Raw genomic sequence first — 27,500 nt, forward strand, 5'->3', positions numbered from 1 at the left:
ACCTGCAGGGAACTCACCGCCTCACCGCCTCTGTCTCACCTTCACCTGACCTGTAGACTCACCTGTGCTATGTACTTGTTACCTGTACTGTACTTAACTGGTGTTTAGTAATAGGGGGTGGAAGTTTTACCTGTTTGTTTATGTTTGTGTTGTTGTTGTTGTTGTTGTTGTTTTGAATGTTATGTCTCTTGTGTTTGTTTTTATTGTCGTTTGTGTTATGGAGAAGAGTCATCAGTTTGCTTGTCCCGCTGGAGTTCGTCGGGTGGGAATGAGCAACTTGGTAATTAATTTTCAGGTATTGAGTGAGAGGAGGAGGAGAAGAAAAAGGAAGAGGAGCAGAAGGAGGAGGAGGAGGAGGAGGAGGAGGAGTGGATAGCAATATCATACTCTCTCTCTCTCTCTCTCTCTCTCTCTCTCTCTCTCTCTCTCTCTCTCTCTCTCTCTCTCTCTCTCTCTCTCTCGTGCATCATTTGTAAGTGCATGTATTACTTATTTTATTCTTCTGTTTGCACTAACTACTTTCTTCTCTCTGTGAGTAACTTTAAAAATCTTCTACAAGTGTTTTCTTGATGTTATTTCAATGCTTCACTATTTTTCTACCATCTTTTGTTATGCGTTTTAAAAATTCATCCCTTATTTTTCCTTACGAGTACAATGTCCTTTTCTTTCATTTTCTTTGTGTGTCTTTCTGTACAAACTTTTATTCCACAATTTAGTGAGCAATCACTTCATCTCTTTGTTATTTCATGGTATAGTGAGCGGTGTGTGTGTGTGTGTGTGTGTGTGTGTGTGTGTGTGTGTGTGTGTGTGTGTGTGTGTGTGTGTGTGTGTGTGTGTGTGTGTGTGTGTGTGTGTGTGTGTGTGTGTGTGTGTGTGTGTGTGTGTGTGTGTGTGTGTGTGTGTGTGTGTTCCTGTCTCTCTGTCTCCATTGTATATTTACTTTCTTCCCACTTTCTTGATTATTTTATCAGTTTCTCTTCTTCCTCAGGCTGTCTCGTGTGTGTGTGTGTGTGTGTGTGTGTGTGTGTGTGTGTGTGTGTGTGTGTGTGTGTGTGTGTGTGTGTGTGTGTGTGTGTGTGTGTGTGCTGATTGCGTTATGCTATCTTCTTGTGTTGATTTGGGGAAAGTACGTAACCTTTTATCTAAATCTATAAATAGTAGTAGTACTACTACTAGCAGTAGTAGTAATAGTAGAAGTAGTAGTAGAAGTAGTAGTAGTAGTAATAGTAATAGTAGTGGTGGTGGTGGTGATGATGGTGGTGATAATTATGGATGATTTCTTATTCTCTCTCTCTCTCTCTCTCTCTCTCTCTCTCTCTCTCTCTCTCTCTCTCTCTCTCTCTCTCTCTCTCTCATTCCGTTTCGCGTTCCCTGAATTATCCTTTTTCTTCTTCTCTTCTTTCCTTTCTCACAGTTAATTGCTAAATATGGACATGGTCTCTCTCTCTCTCTCTCTCTCTCTCTCTCTCTCTCTCTCTCTCTCTCTCTCTCTCTCTCTCTCTCTCTCTCTCTCAAATCCCATGTGTTCTCCTCACTTTTCCTCTCCCTCTCCCTCTCCCTCTCCCTCTCAACTCTCCCAGCCTCTCCACAAACATATGGCTGACCCTTTCTACCTCTCACCTCCTCTCCCAACAATGACGACCACTGTGTAGAGGCACGACCAGTTAGCGATGTGGTAGTTGTAGTAGAAGTAGTAGTAGTAGTAGTAGTAGTAGCAGTAGTAGTAGTAGCGGTGGTGGTGGTGATGGTGGGTGAAGGAGGAATAGTAGAGAGAGAGAGAGAGAGAGAGAGAGAGAGAGATAATCACCACCACCACCAATTACCATCACAGATACATTTCTTTCACACCACTACTATTGAAAAGGTCACTCACCACCACCACCACCACCACCACCAGTACTGTATCCTGGCCCCATGACCTTACTAACTGACCTGGTTATAGCTGACTCTTGACCTTTGACCTTTCCACGACAAGACATGGCAAGACACCACCCTGTCATTACTGCATCTATTATATTTTGTATAGGCCTATTAATTACGGCCTATTTTTAAGTTTTTTGTTCATTTTTTCTTTCTTTAAGGAGGGAGGAAGATGGAGGGAGGAGATCTGGAGAGTGGAGGAAAGCTGAAGGAAAGAAGGGAAGGAGAGGGTATATTGTGTGGGTACTTGAGAGAGAGAGAGAGAGAGAGAGAGAGAGAGAGAGAGAGAGAGAGAGAGAGAGAGAGCAAAGAGCGCGTGTTCAATGTCAAGAGGCGGAACGAACCCAAGAATGATGCACGTCAGACTAAGACACACACACCGCCAAGTTAGGTGGAACAGGCTAGTGTGTTCCCCCTGCCTGACCCTTCCCGACCTTAACTAACCCTGGTATGTGTGTGTGTGTGTGTGTGTGTGTGTGTGTGTGTGTGTGTGTGTGTGTGTGTGTGTGTGTGTGTGTGTGTGTGTGTGTGTGTGTGTGTGTGACGTAATAATCATTAACCTTTTCTTTCTTTGCTCTTTTGCAGGTAAGGAAGAGATGCCCCCTTAATTAGAAATCCAGGTGAGAGAGAGAGAGAGAGAGAGAGAGAGAGAGAGAGAGAGAGAGAGAGAGAATGTATGTGTGTGTGTGTGTATATATATAATCTAAGTCACCCTTCCTAATTAACACTCTGACACAACACTCCCTCTCGTCAGCCACTCCTTCAGTCTCCTGTCAGGAATATTAAAGGCCACCAGCTCTCCTGCGTCCATTTCATAATATTTGCATCAACGCCTTGTATGTTCTGACCTTCCCTTCTCTCCCTTTCTTCTCCCTTTCTCTCTTTTTTCCACCTTCCCTCCAGCACTTCATCTTATTTTTTTACCTGCTATTTAAACAATACATCTTTAGCTTTCCTTCTCTCTATTGTAAGGAAAGACAGAAGAAAGAACACGAAATAGAAGAGAGTATATATGAATGTTGGTGTTATTTGATTATCTTGTTTATTTACGTATTTGTTCATTTTATCTTCGTTCAAAATTGTGATGCAAGTCAAGATTTCTTTCCTATCATAATCCAGGCATTTTTCAACTCAAATGGAAACGATACAGACTTCGTACTTAAGCTTGAAGTGATAGCGGTCAAATCTTCAGTCTTGTTGATATGTATCCTAAAATCTTAACCCGAAACAGAGCCACGTGTCACTCATGATCCGAACTCTTATTGCTACGAAGTGTTGGGAAGGGAAGGAGGGAAAACAGGGTATAATGGTATGGAAACAAGTCTAACCTCTCCACTTTCCTTGGACAATAACAAAAAACTGCAAAATATATTCCTTTTTCCAACCACCCTCTCTCTATGGCACCTAAAGACCTCGTACATTGCTCTTAGTGGCGTGCATTGTTGGTTACTGCAGTGAAATTAAAAGACAGAGACGGTAGGCGCGGATCAAATAACTGGTGGCGATAAGAGAAGACAGATTGAGGGCGGATCACCGGTACTGACAGGCAAACCGACACGTGTTATCACTCTTATCAGTAATACTGGCTGCCGCTCGTCCCCCAGAGAGAGAGAGAGAGAGAGAGAGAGAGAGAGAGAGAGAGAGAGAGAGAGAGAGAAGCACAGACTGACAAACAAACAGACATAGAGAAAAGTGCAGACAGATAGACGGACAGATAAACAGAGAATAGAAACAATGAGAAAGAGAGAGAGAGAGAGAGAGAGAGAGAGAGAGAGAGGGGGAAGAAAAGGAAGAAGAAGAAGAAGAAGAAGAAGAAGAAGAAGAAGAAGAAGAAGAAGAAGAAGAAGAAGAAAAAGAAAAAGAAGAAGAAGAAAAAGAAAAAGAAAAAGAAGAAGAAGAAGAAGAAGAAGGTCACAACACGAACACACACACATACACAGCGAGGTCACAAGGTCATGGCAATGTTTGTTTTGCTTTCTTTATTTTTCCTTTTTTCTTTGTTTTCTTTTCATTCTTCCATTTCCTCCTCTTCCTTCTTCCTCTTCGTATTTGTGTCTCAACTGACATTTCTCTTTTTGTTCAACTTTTCCTTCCCCTGCATCTAGTTTATCTCCTCCTCCTCCTCCTCCTCCTCCTCCTCCTCCTCCTCCTCCTCCTCCTCCTCCTCCTCCTCTTCGTCGTCGTCCTCCTCCTCCTTCTCCTCCTCCTGGAGCCTCTATTCTCTCCAGTTTTCTCTATCTTCAATTTTCTCTTATTCTATCTCTTCCAGCCTCCTCTCTATCTTCCTCCATTTATATATCTCTTTTCCTTCCCTTTCATTCCCTCTCATACTCAATCTTCCAATCCTTTCCCTCCATACTTTCTCTTCACTTCCATCATTCCTCTCCTCCGCTTTGTCTGTCTTTACATTCCTCTTCGTAACTTAACAAAACAAAAACCAGATAATATTCCAAACGTTTAAAATCACATTACAATTACCTTCAGTATACGTAACACTGTAATTAGGACCCTTGTGTAATATTCAGTCTTGTGTAATGGGTTTTATCAGTGAGCTCTCCCCCTACCCTCTCTCTCTCTCTCTCTCTCTCTCTCTCTCTCTCTCTCTCTCTCTCTCTCTCTCTCTCTCTCTCTCTCTCTCTCTCTCTCTGTGTCTTTATCAGCGTGCCTAGGGACCTCGGCTATCGGCTTCCCTCTCGTGTGATAAGGTGACTCGTGGATAGACGGAGAATGCAGGGTCATGGGCTCAAGATATAGGCCAGCATACAGGAACACTTCACTCCCTCACCGCGACTGTTTTCAAAGGCCACACAGATGATTAGCAGGTTTTTCAAGTGTGTTTCTCTTGTTGACGATAGAGATTTTTTTGTTAATCTGTCACTTAAACCGCACAAACACCTTTAAAGCCATCCTAACACCAACTAGGGTCTCTTGATATAATGGAGGTACGGCGCAGAGGTGTCTCAGAATACGTGTCATTGGTTGTTTGTCTTGTGTTCTTCTCTCCTTGGTCGTTTTTCTCTCGTCTTGCTTTGTTTATACTTATTTTCTTTTTTTTTCTCTCTTGTCTTTTTTTTTCTTTTTCTTCTCCTCTTTTTTATTTTCCTAAGGTGTTTTGGGTATGATATATGATTTATTTAACCCATCTTTTCTCTCGTATTTATTTTTTTACTTATTTTCCCCAAACAAATGAATAAACGAACAGACAAATAATAAGGTAGAAAAAACAAAAAGACAAATATACAATGACTACAAAAAAAGGAACGAAAACAACTTCACGAGAACATGTACCACACAGGAAATAGTTACAATGCAAAGGAGGGAGGAGAGCAAGAGAGAGTAAGAGAGTGCTGAGAGGGAGAGATGAGATGCCTATGTACTTGCCTGTATATCCTGTGTAGCCTGTGTATTTAAATTGAGCCCATCAACGTGGTAATATATGGGTGGGGTGTCATTTTTTCTTCTCTATTTTTTCTTCTTTTTCTACGAACTGAGGAGAAAAGTTGACTCGTTTTGTTTTCATAGAGGAGGAGGAGGAGGGGAAGGAGGAGAAGGAGGAGGGGTTGTAAAGAAGAGGAAAAGAAAGAAAAGAAGAGAAATGTAGAGGAAGAGGAGGAGGAGTAGGAGGGCTGAATGTAAAGAAGAGGAAGAGAAAGAAAGAGAGAGAAAAATGTAAAGGAGGAGGAGGAGAAAATAATAGATAAAACTGAAGAAATATATGAAGGAAAGGAAAGAAGTGTAAAGAACAGGAGATAAAAAGAAAAAAAGAAAAAAGTTGAAAGATATATGAGAAATAAAAGGCAGGAAGAAATTAATGAAAGGAAGAGGAAGTATGAATAAAGTACAGAAGGAGGAAGAGAGGGAGAGTTGAAGTAAGAGAGAGAGAGAGAGGAGGGGGAGAGAAGGGAAGTGAGAGGCATAATTGTGATGATGATGTTAGTAGTTGAGGCGACATGTGATATGCTGATGGTGGCAGTTGTTGTGGTTGTTGTTGTTGTGGTGGTGGTGGTGGTGATGGTGGTGGTGATGAAGGAGATGAGAAAATAAAAGCTTGTCTCCTTTCTATCTTTCTTTATATCCCTTTTATTCACTGTCATTCATCTTCCTTTCATCCTGTCAGTGTGTGTGTGTGTGTGTGTATGTGTGTGTGTGTGTGTGTGTGTGTGTGTGTGTGTATATGTATAGGGATGAGGTAGGAAAGAATAGGAGGAGGAGGAGTAAGACGAGAAGGAGGGGGAGGAGGTAAGGATGTGGGGAAATAGATTTGTGTGTGTGTGTGTGTGTGTGTGTGTGTGTGTGTGTGTGTGTGTGTGTGTGTGTGCAGCCACGCCCGCTCAGAACAAGATCTATCGAAGTACTTTCTCTCAGTTCACTCCTGGATCTGAACTTTTTGTCCTATCATCGTGTTAATCTGAAGGTTACCTGAGGCGCCGGCCAGGTGAGCGCAGGCGTGGTGGTGGTGGTAGTGGTGGTGGTGGTGGTGGAGAGCCGAATGTTGGGAGGGTTTTGGTAACAGTGATAGTGAAGAGATTTTGACGATAGTGATAGTGCTTAGTGATGGTGATGAGGTAGAGAGTTTACTAGTGGTGACAGTGACATTTAATGGTGATGATGGTGGTGGTGGTGGTGGTGGTGGTGGTGGTGAAGGAAAGTTAATGTCTATAAAAATATTCCTGAAATTACAAAGAATTATTAAAATAACTTAAATAATTACTAAAAATAAAACACATACGACTCATATATTTCAGAGAGAGAGAGAGAGAGAGAGAGAGAGAGAGAGACACAACCCAAACACACCCCATAGGCAGACAGTCCATGTATATTAATGCACGTACACACACACACACACACACATACACACACCCCGGAATAAATCATATAATAGTGTTTTCTGTCCTTCGTGGCTAAGATTTATCGTTCCTTTCTGCATAATCTTGTGTTTCTCTGAGTGACTCGTGATGTGAAGTAGAGTCTGTTACCTGGACGCAAATATCTGGCTCGTGTGTGTGTGTGTGTGTGTGTGTGTGTGTGTGTGTGTGTGTGTGTGTGTGTGTGTGTGTGTGTGTGTGTGTGTGTGTGTGTGTGTGTTTGTGGTGTATTTTCCTTTCATTCCTTCTACCTTTCTATATCTTTCCTCCTTTTCATCTTTTTCTTTGCATTTTGGTACTCCTTTCATTGTTATCTTTTCTCTCTTATAGATTTGTTCTCATCCTTGTCATCTTCAGCCTCTCTATTTCAAAGCTTTCAAATTCTAAACACTAATATATCACATCTGAAGTTTCTCATAAGATGCTATAGCAAACTATCAGGCTCTCTCTATCTCTCTCTCTCTCTCTCTCTCTCTCTCTCTCCCTCGGGTAACACGACACGACTGCTTCTGTTGCTTGTGGCTGGGTAACGAACAAGCTCTGTGGTCATAACGGGTATTGTGTGGCGGTGATGGAGGTGATAGACTGTGTAGTGGTGGTGGTGGTGGTGGACTGATAGTGAGTATTAGGTTGTGTGGGTGGGTGTGTGGTAACAGGTACTTGGGAGGAAGGGAAGTGGAGACAGCAGAAGTGGAATGCCTGTGGTGGAGAGTCACGCTGTGCCAGTTTTGGGTGTTTCTGTGCTTACTGGTGTTGTGAAGTACTAAAGTAGAGTGCTGCTGGTGTTGTGTTGAGACTCAATCAAACGAAGGTGCTGTGGTAGACGGCCACAGTTCTTCTCCTAGACCTATTAATAGTGGTATTCATCAGGGTTCTGTCCTGTCACCCATTCTTTTCCTATTATTCATCAATGATCTTCTAAATCAAATTTCTTGCCCTATCCACTCATTTAAGAGGGAGGTTTCAAGACATTTATCCCTTTTTTGGCGAACTCTCTCGGACCTCCAAGGGAACTGGCAACTAAGTGGGCCTTTTTCTTTCGTTTTATGGTGCTCTTGGTCAGTTTTCCCCTCTTACATAAAAAAGAGCTGCCTTATATTAAAAGAATACTGGGGTACGGAGAGAGCCCAGCCACCAGCGTCTACCCACGAGCACGAGTAGGTGTTTATAATTGTTCAGGGTTCATTGTTTAGGTGTTAATTAGGAGTTTACGATCAAGAGGCAATGCAAAACTGAGTGATTGGCGCGTGGGAGAGGATAAACGTCTGGCTGGCGGAAACAATGCAGTGTCGGAACCAGCGGACATTTGCACAACGCTATCCTAATATGGAAAGTTTACGTGGAGAGGTGAAGACAGACAGGAAATAAGAGAAAGTGGAAGGAAGGGTGGAAGTGTGGAAAGACAGGGGAAGGTGAGGAGAAACGGACAGGCAGACAGATGAACAGGAAATAAGAGAAAGTCAATAGTGAAATGGTGAAAGACAAGTAAAGACAGACATTCAGACAGACAGACAGACAAGGAGATAGGAAATAGTAGTAAGGCAGGAATGAAAACAGACAGACAAACAGAAAACAAGAGAAAGATAACTGAGACACACTCAGGTAACACAGACAGCACAGGTGAGAGGAGACAAGAGTGGCGCCGTTCACACCTCGGGCGACACAAAACAATATGATGACAGGGACACGCCAAGGAAATATCTGTTCTTTTTTTTATTGTATTTTCTCTCGAGGTAAAACAAAAATATGTTGTTTGTATAGACGGTGTAACCTGAGAGTGCCGGGAAATACCTATAAATTTGATGTGGTAATGATGTTTATATAGAGTTAAGGGGGACTCTCTCTCTCTCTCTCTCTCTCTCTCTCTCTCTCTCTCTCTCTCAGCAGGTGCAGGAGGAGGCATGAGGGTGATGGGGGGAAGGGGGTTGACATTTGGAGGGCGCAGGGCAGAGTCTTCTTGGCGCCGTCAGATTACAAGCCCGCCACACGACCTCCCACTGCCCGCCGACCTTACACTCTTGTTCCCCCTGCCTCCTTTTTGTCTCTGCTTTCACACTCTTGCGCTTCACTCTTCATTCATGGTTGCCTTTGATATTGCTGTGCCTTCCTTCATTTCTCGTCGTATGTGTGTTTCTCTTCCTTTACTCAATTTTGTTTCTTTCTGTTTTGTCTTTGCTTTCATATTCTTGCTCTTCACTCTTCACTCATGCTTGCCTTTGATATCACTGTGGTTTTCTTCCTTCATTCCTCCTCGTATGTGTGTTTCTCTCCCTTCTATTCATTTCTGTTTGTTCTTGCTCTGTTTTCTCTTCGCTTTCATATTCTTGCTGTTCACTCTTCATTCATGGCTGTGCTTAGTGTTATTACGGCTTCCATTTTATTACATACATTTGTTTGGGGATGATGTTTTGTTTTTGTTTTTCGAAGATCGCTGAGATAAACAGTCAGGTTATCAATGGTGTTCTCTTGTTGATGATACAGAAAACTTACCTAACTATCACTGGGGCCATTAAAAAACCTTAAAAACTCCAGTAACTTCCAATATAGACATAGAAAGGCGAATTTCTAAGAAATACAATTTTTGAATCACGAAAACTGCTTGAAAACTTGATGTACTCGTAACTTCCAATAGAGACAGAAGAGGCGAAATACTAAGAAACACAACTTCTAAGATCATGGAAAACCACTTGACAATTCCAGTAGCGCCGTCAAGAGATAGAAATGCACAGAACATGAGAATAGTGGCTGGAGCCTGGAGGCGCCGCTCAGTACTAACGTAGACAGCTTGGGTACTGGTAGTCGCTGGCTTGTGTTAAGTCAACGGCCCCGTGTCCATATATGGGGGCAGCCCTGACCAGCTCGTGTGTGTGTGTGTGTGTGTGTGTGTGTGTGTGTGTGTGTGTGTGTGTGTGTGTGTGTGTGTGTGTGTGTGTGAGAGAGAGAGAGAGAGAGGCCACACACACACACACACACACACACACACACACACACACACACACACACACACACACACACACACACACACACACACACACACACACACACACACACACACACTGGTATATACCTAGAGCGAGAGAGAGAGAGAGAGAGAGAGAGAGAGAGAGATGAGTACATATGATACCTTTGAATAGAAACACGTAGACTGCAGAATTAATGAGTCCGAAGATGAGTCAACGAGCGTGTACCTGAATGAATAAGTGAGTCAGTGAGTGAGTTAGTCAGTCAGTCAGATAGTTAGTCAGGAATAGGATGAGTAAGTTACTAGTGAGTGAATGAGTGTTTATTAGTCAGTCAGTCAGTAAATAGATATGAGTCAGTGAGTGAGTGAGTGAGAGAGGAGTCGAATGAATGAGTCAGTGGCAGGGCAGGTGAGTGAGGGCGGGCGGCTGCGGCAGGTGAATGGGTGGGCAGGTGAAGGTTGGAGAGAGGGAGAGTTGAGAGGCGAGTGAATGAGGTGGAGAAATGAGAGAGCGCCCAGGCAGGTATGACTCACACCTCACCCACCGACCACACACGCACACACACACACACACACACACACACACACACACACACACACACACACACACACACACACACATTCACAAGTACAGCATATTTTTCCTTCATAATCTGCAGGAACAAGGATTTTAATACCAAAACACTGCATTTTTTTTCATTTATTCACATTTTCTTATTTCCATTCACTAGTTATTCATTTCTTTCTTTGCTTTATTCTGTTATTTATATTTTTCATTTCTTTCAAGTTTTCAGACGTGTTTCATTCTCTCTCTCTCTCTCTCTCTCTCTCTCTCTCTCTCTCTCTCTCTCTCTCTCTCTCTCTCTCTCTCTCTCTCTCTCTCTCTCTCTCTCTCACACCTCTGGCAAGTGTAACAGTGCCGTTCCTTGTCCTTCCCAGTGCCACATTCCTCCTCCTCCTCCTCGTCCTCTCCTCCTCCTCTTCGTCGACCGTTTCTCTAATATCTAACGAATATCTTTACATTTTGCCTGCTTGCATGTCTTGCTCCTGCCTCCTTCTGTCTCTCTCTCTCTCTCTCTCTCTCTCTCTCTCTCTCTCTCTCTCTCTCTCTCTCTCTCTCTCTCTCTCTCTCTCTCTCTCTCTCTCTCTCTCTCTCTCTCTCTCTCTCTCTCTCTCTCTCTCTCTCTCTCTCTCTCTCTCTCTCTCTCTCTCTCCCATTTTGTGAAGGAAGGTAGAAATAAAAATAATGAAAGAGGCGGAAGAAGAGGAAGAAGAGGATGGAGGAAGAGGAGGAGGAGGAGGAGGAAGAAGAGGAGGAGGAGGAGGAGGAGGAGGAGGAGGAGGAGAAAGGAAATTGATAGTATGAGCAGGAAGGATGGGGGATAACAAGGAAGATGAAGGAAGGAGAGGGAAGGAGGAAGCCAAGAGGGGAGGCGGGAAGGAAGGAGGCAGCTGCGTGTCACCTGTGCAGACGAGGAACACCTGTGGATGCCAAAACAAAGGTGTCAGGCCCCGGCGCAGGATGAGGTGGCATTGGCACGGACAAGGAGAGACCCACGGACACACGGACGGACAAGGACATACGAATGCACTGGAAAGGACAGACAAATATAGACATTTATTTTTTTCCTCGTCTCTTCTGTTCTATATTTTTCTCTCTTCTTTCCTATTTCCTTTTTTTCTTTCGTTTATTTATCCCACAGCTTTATTCCTTCATTTTATCTTCCTACATATTTCCATCAGAAGAAGGAGGAGAAGTGACAGCATCAGTACTCTCTCTCTCTCTCTCTCTCTCTCTCTCTCTCTCTCTCTCTCTCTCTCTCTCTCTCTTCATTGGCAATCATCTCACATCTCTCATCTGGAAGGCAAATGGGCGGAAGGCGAAGGAGATGAGATGGTTGTGAATGGCGGAGGCGACGAAGAGGGAGAGGGTGGGTAGCGGCGGGCAGCGGAGGGCAGGATTGTTAGTAAACAACTTCCGCCGTGTCCCTATCCAGCCCCGGCGTACCCTAGGAACCGCCGGGAGCGTGAGGGCGTCCCGCGAGACTCTGTGTGTTGCTTCTGGTCTTGTTTTGGATGATAAACTGCGCCGGGAGGGAAGAAAGGACTGGATTATACGAGACAAGAAGCAGGAGGAGGAAGAAGAAGACATTGTAGGGGCAGGAGGACGTGTAGGAAGAAACTCTGGTGGCTGTGGAGGAGGAAGAGGAGGAAGAGGAACAAGCTATAGCAGACTTATCTGATCTAAAGGAGGAGTAAGAAGAAAAAGGAAGATAAAGATGTAAGGAAGATGGAAGAGAAAAGGACGATAAAACTGAGATGAAAAGTAAGGAACGTATTATGAATGCAAGAAAAACGGTGGCATGGTGGATAAGGTGGTGAGCGTGGGATCGGGCAGACCTCCACAGGTAGTTTCGAATCCCACCACATATCACTTTGAATCTATGCCATTTGTCGAGTGGTTTAAAGTTACCTACATGTCACCATGATACCCAGGTGCTAGGTGGTTACACCAAAGATGTACTTTGGTGGTGATATAGGCCCCAATATGGGTACCGTTATATAAATAAAATTGCCTGTGCCACTAATAGGAGAAAGTTTAACAGCGTTTCCCACATATACGCTTTAGGTATGCCTACTGGCGCTATAGGCCATAACGAAAAAAAAAATAATAAAGAAAAAAACAATAACAACATGAAGGACAAGGAAGAAGATGAAAAAGAAAAGATTAACCAGGAAACAGAAGTAGCGTAACACATACCAAAAGAATTTACTGTTAAAATATTCCCAGCGTCTCCTAAGCCTTGCCACACCCTGAACTCTCTCTCATAGTAGCGTTAAGGGAAGCGATCAGGGCATAACAATCGGGGACAATAAGGTGTTATCCCACGCTACGCATCCAATGTGCCACGCTACCGGGACGAATGCTATTGTCTTGACCTCACGATGCTCTCTCCACCAGTTCACCATCACGGTATACCGGGGAAGAGTTGTAGTGGTATTAGCTTCAAGAAATTCTCACTCTCACCATTACCGGAAACGCCCACCCCATCCCAGTACAAAAATACCGGTAAAAATCACACTCTTAAACATCATTGCCATCACACGGCCACCCCAGTACAGAAGATACCGGTAAATGTTGTTCCTTATCCATCACACCTGCACATGGCCACCCCAGTAGAAAAAAAAACCTGTAAAAGTTGCACTTCTTATCATCAGCAGATACGCCCACCCGAGGAAATTTATACTTCCCAGAATCACCACCCAAGACCACCCAGTACAGAAAAATACCGGTAGAAGCCTCACACCTAACACGCCCTTGCCTTCCTCCCTCACTCAGCATTCAGCAGGGACTCATAACCTAGGGAGCTTTACGGGAGATGAGGTTGAGTTGAGTGCGTGGTGAGGAGGGGCATTACCCGGGCTGTGTTGTGGTTGTGGCGGCGCGGGGCTGGGAGGTGGGGGCGGGGCGGTCCGTTTGCCGTTTGGCCGTGCGGGGAGGGCTGTGCACCGCCAGCCTGCCGCTCTGCTCTCCGCCGCGCTGCCAGACGTATAATTAGCAGCCTCCAGCCACCACACTGCGGGGAAGAGCGCGGGTCACTAGGAGAAAGAGGCAGGGGGACTAACTGACGGTCTGGTAGCCTAAAGGTCCCTGATAAGCTTAAACACAGTCATTAGGCGGACGCGCTTTCATATCTTGGGATAACTTGAAGCAAACCTCCGCCACATTAGTAAATAAACAGACACATGAAAGTGCCTGCGCGCTGAGAGGACTCTTGAGTGTGCGGGAATGCTCAGATGGCGCGGCGCAGAACATAACCCGAGGCTCCGCTACAGTACCCTTCTCTGTCTTCAATACGGCTTTCTACGAGTCACCAAATTGAACCAGTACATTCTTGTCTCGTCCGCGTGATGAGAAATGACGCCGAGAAATTGGCTGGTGATTGCACCGCCTCATACAAGAGACATTTGTCACTGCTTGCCCGCTACTCTGACTGACTGGCTGGCTGACTGACGCCGCGCTAGTGATGGGAAGCAAAATATCGATCGCTATTCAGTTGGACACTTTTTTTTTTATCCGTTTTTTCTTTCTATCGATCGCTAACCAGATCAGTATTAGTCTTTCATTTATTGTAACATATTTTTCATGTATCTATCACTAGCCAGTCCATTATCCCTCTAAACTCTAAGTGGCTGGGAATAGACGGACAGCCAGACAGGTGACAGCAGACAAAGACGAGTGGAGGGGGTTAAAGAAGACTTGCATTCTCTGAAGTGCAGTAATGATGGTAATGATGATAATGATTATAATTTGTGATGATAACGATGACATTCTCTTCTTTATATTATTCACCTTGTTTACTTTTATCAGTGAGTGTAAGTCTGCAGTATGTGTGTGTGTGTGTGTGTGTGTGTGTGTGTGTAATTCACCTCGGTTGTTTGCTGGTCATCCAGCCAGTCTTCCCCATTACGGAGCGAGCTCAGAGCTCATAGACCGATCTTCGGTGTGTACGTGTTTCACTGTTTGATCTGCTGCAGTCTCTGACGAGACAGCCAGACGTTACCCTACGGAGCGAGCTCAGAGCTCATTATTTCCGATCTTCGGATAGGCCTGAGACCAGGCACACACTACACACCGGGACAACAAGGTCACAACTCCTCGATTTACATCCCATACCTACTCACTGCTAGGTGAACAGGGGCTACACGTGAAAGGAGACACACCCCAAAATCTCCACCCGGCCGGGGAATCGAACCCCGGTCCTCTCGCTTGTGAACCCAGCGCTCTAACCACTGAGCTACCGTGTGTGTGTGTGTGTGTGTGTGTGTGTGTGTGTGTGTGTGTTATCATGTGGAATGCGTGTAGGCGTCAGAAGTGACATTATCATTTACTTTTTATGTGCCAGTCAACCTTATGACGTGTGCATTCAGATAATACTATGATGATGGATAAAGGGTTACTGTAGTAGTAGTAGTAGTAGTAGTAGTAGTAGTAGTAGTAGTAGTAGCAGCAGCAGCAGCAGCAGCAGCAGCAGCAGCAGCAGCAGCAGAACAGTAGTAGTAGTACTAGTAGTAGTAGTAGTAGTAGTAGTAGCAGCAGCAGCAGCAGTAGTAGGTAGTAGTAGTAATATTATAGTAATAGTAATAGCATCTCTCTCTCTCTCTCTCTCTCTCTCTCTCTCTCTCTCTCTCTCTCTCTCTCTCTCTCCCCAGGTTACCCATGTTTACCTTCCCAGTGCGTCACGCTCAGTGCGGGGCCGCGGCTCGGGGCAGGGAGGCGGGGTTTGGTGACGTCAGGGGTACCGCGGAGGGGGGATGGGATCTCTGAATGAACGGGGAGGTCAGTTGAGTACGGGAAGCCAGAGGGGGAGGATGCGCAGCTCCGCTCTACTATGGAACTTTATTGGGGTGCGTTTGCTGCAGTGGAAGTTAAACTAAGTGCTTGAGTGCGTTGAGTTGCGTGCACGCGTGAGTGTTACCATGACACACGACACTCGGACGTACATGTTCTTCATCCTTGTGTTCGAGGAGAAGATATAGTTGTGGCGTTCACGTTAGGAAGGTGTTCTGTCGTGACACGTGTGGCAAGTGATACTGTAACCTGTGATACTGTGACGAACCTTTACTCACGCTACTGCAACACGCACTCTAGTCATTCCACGTGAGGGCATGAGAGGTATTCCGTGAGTGAGTGCGTGGGTGAGCCGTGAGTGAGTGCCTCGCCTCACCGAGCGGGACTTGGCATCGGGCGTGTGGCAGCGGCAGCAGCAGCAGCAGCAGGACAGAGCCAGGGAACAACACACGCGGGGAAAAGTTCCTCAGACACAATCGCCACAATGGTGAAGGATTTCCTCACGCGCAGCAGAACCCCGACCCTGCCTGATGAAGGTAAGGCTCGCCACACACCTGGCCACCTGTCCGCCTCACCTTACTCATTCACATTCACTCACCTGTGTTAACTTTGACTTTACCTCATTCATTTATTCATTATTCGCAGTGCTATCACTCCTTGTCTAATGAAAGTGACACCTGTGCTCATTACTCATTTGGTCACCTGTGTGTAATTTGTGACTATTGATTGACTTATTCACGCACTCATTCAAATGTTGTCCTTTGTGATGACAGTGATGAGTGACACCTGTTCCCTTCACTCACTGGATTAATTAGCTCATCTTTGTATTATGTGTTTTTACTTTAGTTTTCTTTCATTCATTTATTTATTCGGGTGTTATCATCAATCCTGTCCCTTCACTCACTGGATTGTTGTATTTATCGCTATTAACTTGGACTTTTTTTTTTCATTCGTGTTTATTCATTCAGTTAGTATTACTTTCTGATGAACGGCTGGTGATGAGTACCTGGTCTCTTTACTCATTGAGTGAATCAAAGTTAACTTTGATTTTATTTGATTTCTTTTTTCAGTCCTCAAAGTTTTCTCAGCATCTTTCTATATCTCTGCGGTTTTCTTCTCAAGTAATGTAAAGAACTGTACAAAATAACGCCACTTTTCATTTATTATTCGTCTCATTCCCCTCATTTTCCTTTCTTCACATTCATTCACTCACTACAATATTCTCACCTTTATTGCATTCTTCCTTTAAGTGTTTTGGTGAAGATAGCTCAACTTTTCATATATTCTTATTATTCAACTCTTTTATTCTTTCTTCATTCTCCCTTCCATCTGTTAATTCATCATCACCTTTTCTACCTGTCCTCCTTGATGAAGTGTTACAGTGAAAGTCTGCAGCGTGACACACCTGAAGAGATACGTAAGCTTGCGCTAATACATGTTTGTTGTGTCATCACCACACCTGTTCTTATGTGAACGTTGCAGTGAAAGCTTTTAACTTTGCACACCTGAAAAGATGCAATTAATGACTGGTAGTGTGCATTGGCTTTATTTTTATCCACTTACCTGTTCTCGTTTATTTATCTTTTTCTTTTTATGTCAGACTGGCTTAGGGCACCCAAGAGGCTGCTCCTATATGAAAAAAATCTAAAAGTGATAACAAACTCCATATTCACTTGCTATACATTCGAGACCATGAGACTTGTTTTAAATACCTAAGCACAACCCTTTACCTTTACACAGTGAAAAAACAAGTAGCAAGCCTTCTATATGCACCTTGTACACAACCCTCTCACACACACACGTCCTGGAAGGCATACAGAGCAGAGGGCCTTATACAGCTTAGCGGCCTCCACACTGCAGCTGGCAGGCTGGGAGGAGAATCTAATAACACGTTTTCAATGATGTGATACTTGGCAAGCCGCGGTGTCCGATAAACAAGCGTGTAGCGACGTGGCTCTATTGTTTATGGGTCATTTCATTCATTCTCCGCCTGCAAGATTAGTCTGTGTGATAAGGGACGGAGCAGAGAAGGTGGTGGTGGTGGTGGTGAGGGAGTTGTATGCTGCAGTGCACGTAATCTTGTTATAAACTATGATGTTCTAACATATATTATAGGAGATGAGATGGTAGACTAGAGAGAGAGAGAGAGAGGGGAGGAGGTAACGGGAGGAGGTAACGGTAGTGTGTGTCTGTGTGTGTGTGTGTGTGTGTGTGTGTGTGTGTGTGTGTGTGTGTGTGTGTGCAGTGCAAGTATGAAATAAAGACATTAGCTTCAGGGGTGCGTGAGTTAGAAAATCATAAACAACAACAGCGAGCAGGAAACGAACGAAAAATGTGACGGAAATGAATAAAAAAAAAAAAACCACGATAATTTGTATGAAGGAGAGAGAGAGAGAGAGAGAGAGAGAGAGAGAGAGAGAGAGAGAGAGCATGCGTGCCTGTATGCCAAATATAACATAATCTAAACAAGAAAAAAATTAATCCCAACGTAAAATCTTTACAAGGACTTCCATCACTCTCTCCTCCTTCCCCTTCGTCAGTAGGAAAGAGGGAGTGAGGGTGTGGGGGTGTACCCAAGGCCCTTACTCTCGTGTCCTTGGCTGCCCCTGCAAGGTCCTGCCCTCTCCTGACACTCAGAGCATCGCCCTTTCCTTTTTAAGTAGTGAGGTGGACTGACGCAGGCTTGAGGGCTGGGTGGGTGGCTGGCTGGGTTGGTGGGTGTGTTTGTGGTGTCAGTTGTGGTTGGCAGTGGTGGTGGTGGTGTTATTGTCGTTGTTCATTCTTTCTTGAACGGGAAAATATTGAGTTCTAAATGTCTTGGATGGAAAGGATACATTTTCCACCCGAAGACTTACTACTTTATTTTAAGATCTTCACAAATTAATAATACAAAGGTTTACATCACACATTACCATTACAGTACTGCACACACACACACACACACACACACACACACACACACACACACACACACACACACACACACACACACACACAGTCACAGACACGCATATGAGCCTTTTCTTTTTAATTAATTTGCATGTATGAATATGAATCAAGATCAGTGGACAGGTAATATATTTCTATTTTTCTTTTTTTTCTTTCACCTTCAGACAGACAGACAGGCAGACATTCCCTGATTATCATTATACTTATTATTATTATTATTATTATTATTATTATTATTATTTTTAGTAGTAGTAGTAGTAGTAGTAGTAGTAGTAGTGGTAGTAACAGTTGTGATATTTTTTGCTTTAACACTATCTTACTGCTGATAACTCAAATCTCTCTCTCTCTCTCTCTCTCTCTCTCTCTCTCTCTCTCTCTCTCTCTCTCTCTCTCTCTCTCTCTCTCTCTCTCTCTCTCTCTCTCTCTCTCTCTCTCTCTCTCTCTCTCTCTCTCTCTCTCTCTCTCCCTATGGCCTTCCCACAAACCTTCCCTTACTTCCCTCATTCCTTCACCTTTCTCTCCCCTATTCCCTTCCTCTCCCTCTCTCCTTCTCTCCCCTTCTCTTCACCCTTCCCTAATCCCTTACTCTTCCCTTCCCTCATCCCTCACCTTCCCTTCACCCTTCCCTTCCTTTCCCTTCACCGCTGAGTCTTGCAGGTCACCCTTCACTGGGGTCACCCTCCAGTGGCCACCAGACTCACTGTTGCGTGGAGAGCCGACAGTTTAAAAGAGAAGGATGTTTTTTTTCCTACTCTCTCTCTCTCTCTCTCTCTCTCTCTCTCTCTCTCTCTCTCTCTCTCTCTCTCTCTCTCTAAGCATGTTTGTTTCCACGCAGCTCAAGGGGGATTGTTTATATTTTTGTGTTGTTGTAGCTTTTTTCTCTCGTTTTTCTTTATTTTTATCTAGCTGAGAGAGAGAGAGAGAGAGAGAGAGAGAGAGAGAGAGAAGGGGGTCGGGAGTGAATATTACGTAGAGTTTTGTGTATATTCTAAGGTTATTGCTGCCTGCTCTCTCTCTCTCTCTCTCTCTCTCTCTCTCTCTCTCTCTCTCTCTCTCTCTCTCTCTCTCTCTCTCTCTCTCTCTCTCTCTCTCTCTCTCTCTCTCTCTCTCTCTCTCTCTCTCTCTCTCTCTCTCTCTCTCTCTCTCTCTCTCTCTCTCTCTCTCTCTCTCTCTCTCTCTCTCTCGTATCTCATTATCTTTAATTTTCTTCTTGTTTATGTTACATTTACCTGAATAATTATCTACTCTTTTCTTTTTGTTTTCTCTTTTCTTTCTCATAATTCTTCGTTCACTTTATCTTTTTCATTATTGTTTATATTTTTCTTCTTTCTTTTATATTTATTTTGTTTTGCTTTGTTATTCTTCGTGTCTCTTTCTTTATCATATTTTCTTTATGACCTGTTGTTCTCTCTCTCTCTCTCTCTCTCTCTCTCTCTCTCTCTCTCTCTCTCTCTCTCTCTCTCTCTCTCTCTCTCTCTCTCTCTCTCTCTCTCTTTATTATTTGTTGTCTTGCTTCTTGTTCTTTGTTATTCTCCACGACAGTTTGCACGACCACATTCCTCTTCCTCCTCCTTCTCCTTCTCCTCCTCCTCCTCCTCCTCCTCCTCCTCCTCCTCCTCCTCCTCCTCCTCCTGGTTCTTGGTCTCTCTTTGTATATATATTCCTTCTCACCTTCCTCCTTCTTCATACTCTTGCTCCTCTTCCTCTTCTTCATCTTTGTCTCTTTCTTACCCCTTCTCCATATTCTTTCTACTCACCCTCCTCCATATTCTACCTCTTCTTCTTTGTCTTCTTTCTCACTCCTCCTCCTCCTCTTCTTCCTCCTGGTGTAATGTAGTCCTCTGAGGAGGGGAGGGGGAAGTGGGTACTCTTGGGGAGGTCTCAGAAGGAAAGAAATTGTTAAAGCCAACTAATGTTCTCTCTTACTTTTCTTTTCACTTCACTTTATTGCTGCAGTTTTCTTGAGTTTCCCCTTTCAGCATTTTTGTCGCTAGATTGACCTTTTTCTTATTATTTAATCTCGGTTTCTTTTCATTTCTATCATTTTTTTTTTTTTTTGTCTTTACTCTTATCTAATTTATCCTTTTTCATTTTCTCTCTTTTCATTCTGATTATTTTAATTTTTTCACATTCATTTTCGATTTTCTCTTTATATATATATATATATATATATATATATATATATATATATATATATATATATATATATATATAATTTTTTTTTTTTTTTTTTTTTTAAGATTCAGATTCCTGAAGTTCTTTTGATCGTAAAATGCTGCCACTGTCTTGTTTTTCATTATTTTTATCACTGCATTTATTATCGTCATTTATTCTCTCACTACTTCATTTATTGCAATTTTAAATCCTCATAAAAATTCCTTTGATTCTTGGTAATTATCTATCCTCCTTTTTTCATTCTTTTTTTTTATTCCACTACTTTTATTACTACATTATAATCCTCAATTGTTCCTTCTTTACTTCATTTATTTTTATTTGAAGTCCTCGCTAGAATTCCTTTTGATATCCAGTAATTATCTCTTTCTCTTTCCCTTCTCTCTTACTCTCTTCTTCTTTTCTGTTAGTTCTCTCGCTAAATTCCTCTCACTGTACATATATTCCACTAATGGAGGCAGGAAGGGATTGTGTGTCACCCGTTACTGCTCCATTAAGCCAAAGAGAGAGAGAGAGAGAGAGAGAGAGAGAGAGAGAGAGAGAGAGAGAGAGAGAGAGAGCTAAAGTTGAGAAGATTATCCCACAGAGTTTTATGTAAGTGTGTGTGTGTGTGTGTGTGTGTGTGTGTGTGTGTGTGTGTGTGTGTGTGTGTGTGTGTGTGTGTGTGTGTGTGTGTGTGTGTCAATGAGTCCATCTGACCTTTTAGTCGTATCTGAGGTGCCTTTGTGGCTGAAGTAGTAGTAGTAGTAGTAGTAGTAGTAGTAGTAGTAGTAGTAGTAGTAGTAGTTAGTAGTAGTAATAGAGATAGTCAGGTTCTCATAAATATTTTTCCCACATTTGGTTTAAATACTCATTAAAATCACATTAGCTTCCCCTATCCATCCCTTATTTCTCTCAATACAACCTTTTCTTAACCCAATTTCACTATTAATGATACAAACTTGAACCAAAACACTGAAAACCTCAGTAAGCTCCAATAACCCTGAGTAATTTCCACCAGAATCCCTAAAACGTTTGCTGGGTTGGGATGGAAACGTTTGATAACCCGAGTGTACGTTAGCAGTCACCAGCCGAGCAGTGCCACGGTCAGGTTTCATGTACTGTAAACGGTGACAACACAACGCTACACGGTGACTGAGAGTTTTACGAGGAAGTGATGGTTACGTAGCAATGTTCTGTAATGTGATATACCTTTGTGCTCATCCCTGTGTGTGTATATGTGTGTTTGTGTTGCTTTTCTTACTGTTACTACTATACTGCTGCTGCTGCTGCTAATTCTACTACTACTACTACTATTACTACTACTACTACTACTACTACTACTACTACTACTACTACTACTATGTGTTTCTGTGGGTGATAGAAATTTTAGGGTGTTTAGCGATTGAAAGTATTGAATTCCAAGATGATAAGATTTTAGGTGGAAGAAATTTGTTTATCGTCTCCATTTCTCTTCTTTCTTTCATTCTTTTTGTTTTTCTTAGTGTCATGATTTAATTGTGTGAAAGATGATAGTCTCTCTCTCTCTCTCTCTCTCTCTCTCTCTCTCTCTCTCTCTCTCTCTCTCTCTCACGGTAATGATTATATGCATGCAAACCTTCACGTCTCAGTTTTTCTTTATCTTTTTTTTTCGCGTCTCGTCCACCGCCACATTCCTGCCTCTGTTTCTCGCCACGTGGTGCAGACCCAACCCTTCCTCCCCTTTCCTCCCCCTTCCCCCTTTCCTTCGGTTCCCTTCCCTCCTCCTCTCTCCAATCTCTCCTCTCTACCAGTCGTGTCTATCCCACGGCTCTCCTCTCTTCTACGTCGTCTCTTCTCTTGGTTTTAGGGTTCAATTCAAGTATGTCATTTTCTTAATTTTCTTATAATTTAAATCCTATTGTGATTTTATCGTTTTAAAGGGATAAATTTCGGACATGGATTTTTAAGGGAGATTAGAGATGGGGAGAGCTATGTAGGGGAGAGAAGAGAGGAAAGAGAAGGGATGGGAAATAGGAGAGGATGAGAAAGATGAAAGAGGGAAGGGGAGATAATTTAAAGGAGGAAAGAGCGGAAGGGGAGGTATTTGAAGGGAGGGGAGAGAGAAAAGGGAGGTAACTTACAGGAAGGGTAGTTTTCTTAAGGAGGGAAGAGCGAGAGAAAAGGGGTGTTTGAAGGGAGGGTAAGGGAGGAAGGGAGATGAGAGAGAGGGGAAAGAGAGGTAACTTAAGAAAAGAGAGGGGAGAAAGAGGGAGAGGGAAAGAGAGAGAGAGGGGAGACATTTTAAAGACCTTTTAATCACCAGGTTTTGTAGAGGCAGCTGGGGACGTCTTGGTGACATCCCCCACTACAGTAACCCTCCCTATCACCCCTCCCTATCACCACTACCCATTTCTCACATACCTCTCCTCACTCTCCCCTCTCTCTCTCTCTCTCTCACTTTGGGCATCGTGTACCCGTCGCCAGAACCCGCTCAGACTCTCCTCGGGAAGGTCGTTGCCTCACCACCATCACCACCACCACCATCACCACCACCAGCACGATCTAAGAGAAATAAATCAAACACACCAAAGAACAATAATAATAAACAACACGAAGGAGGAAAGAAAAATAAACAAAAAAAAGAAAGGGGAAAAATTCTAAATTCAAGACTTACGTTCGTTTAAGGAGGAAAAAGATTCTGACATATAAGAAAATTTTTACCTGTCTGAGCTAAACCGCCGTGTCCGTACCACCCTTCCTGCCGTGTCCGTGCCCTTGGGTTCTCGTGCAGTGGTCAGTGAGGCGCCTGTGACTCACCTGCCCCTCCTGCCCGCCCCTCCTGCCAGCCCCCATAGCCCCAAGGTGAGTCTAATTAAGGGAAGGACAGGTACACGTTGGTTTAGGTATGGCCGCTTTCTCCCGTGAGTCAAGGTGTTTGGTGTTAGTTTGGCTGTGTTAGTGTTTGAGTGTTGCTAGATTGTTATGTTGGGAATTAAAGGTGTGTCTAATTAAGGGAAGTGGTCAAGTAGAGTTTAGTTCAGGTACGGTTCTCTTCTCTCATAATTTAAGGCGTTTTGATAGGAATTTGGTTGTGTTGGTGTTTATGTTGCTAAAATGTTGTGTTATGGATTTAAGGTGTGTCTAATAAAGGGAAGAGGAAAGACAGAGTGTGGTTCAGGTATGGCTGCTTTCTATCATAATTAAGGGTTTGTGTGGTTGTGTTAGTTTGTGTTGCAAGAGTGTGGTGTTGGACATTTAAGATGTATCTAATTAAGATAGACATTAGCTTAGGTATGGCTGCTTTCTCTCATAACTCAGGGCGTCTGTTGTTTGTTTGTTACTGTTGGTGTTTGAGTGTTAGCGTGGTGTTAGAATTTGAAGGTAAGGTTAATTAGAAAATGAGTAAATTTAGATGTTTATAATCACTTTTCTTTCCTTTCTTTCATTATTTCTCGTTGTGTTTGTTAGTGTTTTGGTTTATTCCATACTGCGTTTGTGTGTTAGTATTATGTGACAAATAAAAACAAGCACATTAATAAAGAAACAAGTAAATTTAGACGAATATAACTGCTTCGATCATTTTTTTTTTTTTTATCTTTTTGTATGCTCAAAAAACGCCAACACTGCTTCCTAGTATGTTGGTGAGACGGGAAGAATGATTATAGTGACGGGGAAGAAAATTGAGAATAATGATGAGGAATGATTTTAATGCGAGAAGACACACGGGATAGCATTTTTCTAGCTAGTTAATTATGGCGCGCAGGTAATTGGCAAGCAGGTGCTGTTTACCTTTAATTGACCCACGTTTTCTCCTCCACTGTATTGAATCTTGAGTGAAAAATTTATTGGCGCTGGAATAAGGCTTGGAAATATTATCACCCTTACACAGACACACGTACACACACACACACACACACACACACACACACACACACACACACACACACACACATAGACAGCAGGAAATATTTGCTATCATACGTATCTTCCTGTACACTGTTGCAAGAGAGAGAGAGAGAGAGAGAGAGACGGGTCCAAGTGTTCTTCATAAGGGATTGAAAGTCTAATTATTTTAAGAGAGAGAGAGAGAGAGAGAGAGAGAGAGAGAGGAAGGCTGATGACATGTAAGAGAGGGGGTGGTAAATTTAGTGATTCCCCCCACCCACAGCCCCAATCCCCCAAGCCCACTCAAATCCCCCCTCACGCCCACTTCTGGTCCTCCTCACGCCCATAGCTGAGATTCCACACTTGGTTTCTTGTTACTCCTCCTCCGCCTTCTTCTTCTCCTCCTCCTCCTCCTCCTCCTCCTCCTCCTCCTCCTCCTCCTCCTCCTCCTCCTCCTCCTTTCCAATATGCGCTTAGGTGAGGATTGAGGGATTGAAAAAGAATGACCCTCTCTCTCTCTCTCTCTCTCTCTCTCTCTCTCTCTCTCTCTCTCTCTCTCTCTCTCTCTCTCTCTCTCTTTCTTTCACTCTCTCTCTCGATTAAGCCATTCCTAAATAATTTTGTGGCTTTACTGTGGCGCAGGTTGGCAATGGGTGGAATTAGTGCCCATTAGAGAGGCTTTGTTGGCTTAATGGAGTAAGACAAGCCATCCTTCCTGACCTTCCCTAACCCTGACCCTTTCCAGCCCTGACCTTCCCTGGCCCACCCTGATTCCTTCCCATCCATGACCCCTAATGACCTTATTTTGACCTTGCTTTTGACTTATCCGGGAAGTGACCCCAGTGAAGATCCTGTGTACGGTTTCAGGTGACCTCTTTGTGTGTGTGTGTGTGTGTGTGTGTGTGTGTGTGTGTGTGTGTGTGTGTGTGTGTGTGTGTGTGTGTGTGTGTGTGAAAGATAGATAGATAGATAGAGAGAGAGAGAGAGAGAGAGAGAGAGAGAGAGAGAGAGAGAGAGAGAGAGAGAGAGAGAGAGAGAGTTTACAGTTTTCATGCTAAACGTTGACTTTCACTTCTTATTCTCTCTCTCTCTCTCTCTCTCTCTCTCTCTCTCTCTCTCTCTCTCTCTCTCTCTCTCTAAGTCAATTCATATACTTTTACACTTTTAACTCTTCTATTCTCACTTTTCTTCCTATTTATAAAGCCGAGAAACTTATTAATTACAACTACATTGATTTCCAGCTTCCATTCCTCTTTCTTCATTGTGACTGGCGCTTCAAGTCAAATTATCGTTATTTTTCTCTTATTTCTCTCACATTCCTGCAGGTAAAGCGACAGTCGCCTAAATTTAACGCGGCGGGAGACAGTCGCGCCCCACCAAGAGTTTACGACACCAGCTAAAGGGAATTGTTTACTTGTTAGTCTGAACGTCCCCCATGTCTGTCTGCCTTCCTCCCTGCTCTCTCTCTCTCTCTCTCTCTCTCTCTCTCTCTCTCTCTCTCTCTCTCTCTCTCTCTCTCTCTCTCTCTGTCTGTCAGGAGGTTCGCTTTTTCCATTTCAGAGAGAAAGAGAGACAGACATACAGACAGATAGGGGTTAGGAAACATACATTCCTTCCTATATATAGATAGAGAAGAAAATAAATGAATAAAAATATGCACAAGAAAAAGAATAAAGACAATAATGGAGAAGAAGAAAAGAATCAGATAGGAAGATAGTCCCTTAAAGAGGTTGTAGAGATAAAGAGGAAGATTAGAGAGAGAGAGAGAGAGAGAGAGAGAGAGAGAGAGGTGGGGGAGGTTCATACATTAATACATACGAGGAAGTTCTTTTAAATTAAGAGATAGAAAATGAAGATATTGAAAGATAAGAAAGGAGGAAAAAGGCAACTAGAGAAGGAAAGGACAAGGAATGAAGGACACAGAAGGAGACATGGAGGGAAAAAAAGGAGAAGACGAAGGAGGAGGAAATGTGAGAAGGAGGAAAAGAAAAATGGACATGAAGGGAAACTGGAGGAGGAGGAAGAGGGAGACAATGAGAGTAAGACGAGGAGGGAAGAAGGAGGAGAAGGTGGAGGAGGGCGAGGAGAGAGCTCATCTCATCTCTTTTTTCGTATTTGCAAACCATTAGCGAATCAGATTAAGGGAACCATATTTTTGCCATTTTTTTCAACCATTTATGAAGGAGGAGGTGATAATGGCGAGAGGTAAAAGAGAGAGAGAGAGAGAGAGAGAGAGAGAGAGAGAGAGAGAGAGAGAGAGAGAGAGAGAGAGAGAGAGAGAGAGAGAGAGAGAGAGAGAGAGAGAGAGAAAGTGTGTAGATTTAAATAGTAGTAGTAATAGAAGTAGTAGTAGTAGTAGTAGTAGTAGTAGTAGTAGTAGTAGTAGTAAAATCAACTCATTTCCCTAACCCTTTAAACCTTCTTTCTCCAAAACATCAACCATAAATCAACCTCAATGGCTTCCTTAACACCCCTCACACACACACTTAAGGGAATCAATCTTTCTCCCGGGGCTAAACCACTGTCACATGTTTCGATTCCCTTAACTGTAGTGATGGTGGCATTTTTAGCAAGCCTCCCTCCCTTCAAAGGCTTAATTCCCGCTGCGTCTGCTCGTAAACTGAAGACACAAGACACAGGGCAGATCTTGTGTTTGTCTCCCTCTCTCTCGTAAAAGTTAGCCTCCGGTTTTAATATTTCTGTGAGTGGGGGCTTTGAGAGAGAAAGAGAGAATGAGAGGGAGAGTGGAGCTAATGACCCTCCCAGGCCCAGGGAATGTTGCTACTTCAGAGAGAGAGAGAGAGAGAGAGAGAGAGAGAGAGAGAGAGAGAGAGAGAGAGAGAGAGAGAGAGAGATCAAAGAATAGATTAAACGGTGCCAAAATAACTACAAAGAAGATACTGTAGAGAGAGAGAGAGAGAGAGAGAGAGAGAGAGAGAGAGAGAGAGAGAGAGAGAGAGAGAGAGAGAGAGAGAGAGAGAGAGAGAGAGAGTATAGATAAAAAAGGGTCAATAAACTATCGAGGAAAGAAAATTTACCAAACTCTCACTCACTCTCTTTTTCTTTCTTCCTCTCTCTCTCTCTCTCTCTCTCTCTCTCTCTCTCTCTCTCTCTCTCTCTCTCTCTCTCTCTCTGAAATAAAAACACAAAACGGAAAGAGCAAACAATAAATAATAGATAGATAACAATAATAATAGTAATAAAAAAGCCTCTTATTTTATCCTCATTTTCTCGTGTGTCTCTCTTCTTTGGTCTTTTTCTTGCCTTATAAGGAAGTACACGCCGCTAATTACAAGGTGTGCCCCGAGTAATTACAGGTAAGCTTCCTCCTGCACCTTCTTGTCACCTGTGTGTGGTCTTCACTTAGCCTTGGAACCTTAAGTCTTGGTGGTGGTGGTAGTTGTGGTGATGGTGGTGGTGGTGATGGTGATGG

At 43.4% G+C, this 27,500-nt stretch overlaps 1 protein-coding gene across 16 annotated transcripts in view; it reads left to right on the plus strand.

The window, feature by feature from the left end:
• LOC123510402 (protein TANC2-like) overlaps positions 1-27,500 on the plus strand; it is a 235,022-nt gene that overhangs the window by 158,906 nt on the left and 48,616 nt on the right. For 3 of the 16 annotated variants that reach the window (XM_045265538.1, XM_045265540.1, XM_045265545.1), the window contains exon 1: positions 15,081-15,636. The exons of 10 other annotated variants lie outside the window; for them this stretch is intronic. In XM_045265538.1, coding sequence (XP_045121473.1) covers positions 15,585-15,636 — 52 coding nt within the window. In that variant the 5' untranslated portion in view covers positions 15,081-15,584. Of the gene's footprint in view, positions 1-15,080; positions 15,637-22,700; positions 23,045-27,500 lie in introns of those variants that run through there. 3 more of the 16 variants (XM_045265546.1, XM_045265547.1, XM_045265542.1) reach the window with 2 other exon arrangements.

This window comes from Portunus trituberculatus, chromosome 29, assembly GCF_017591435.1.
Source record: "Portunus trituberculatus isolate SZX2019 chromosome 29, ASM1759143v1, whole genome shotgun sequence".
NCBI classification, from domain to species: Eukaryota; Metazoa; Arthropoda; class Malacostraca; order Decapoda; family Portunidae; genus Portunus; species Portunus trituberculatus.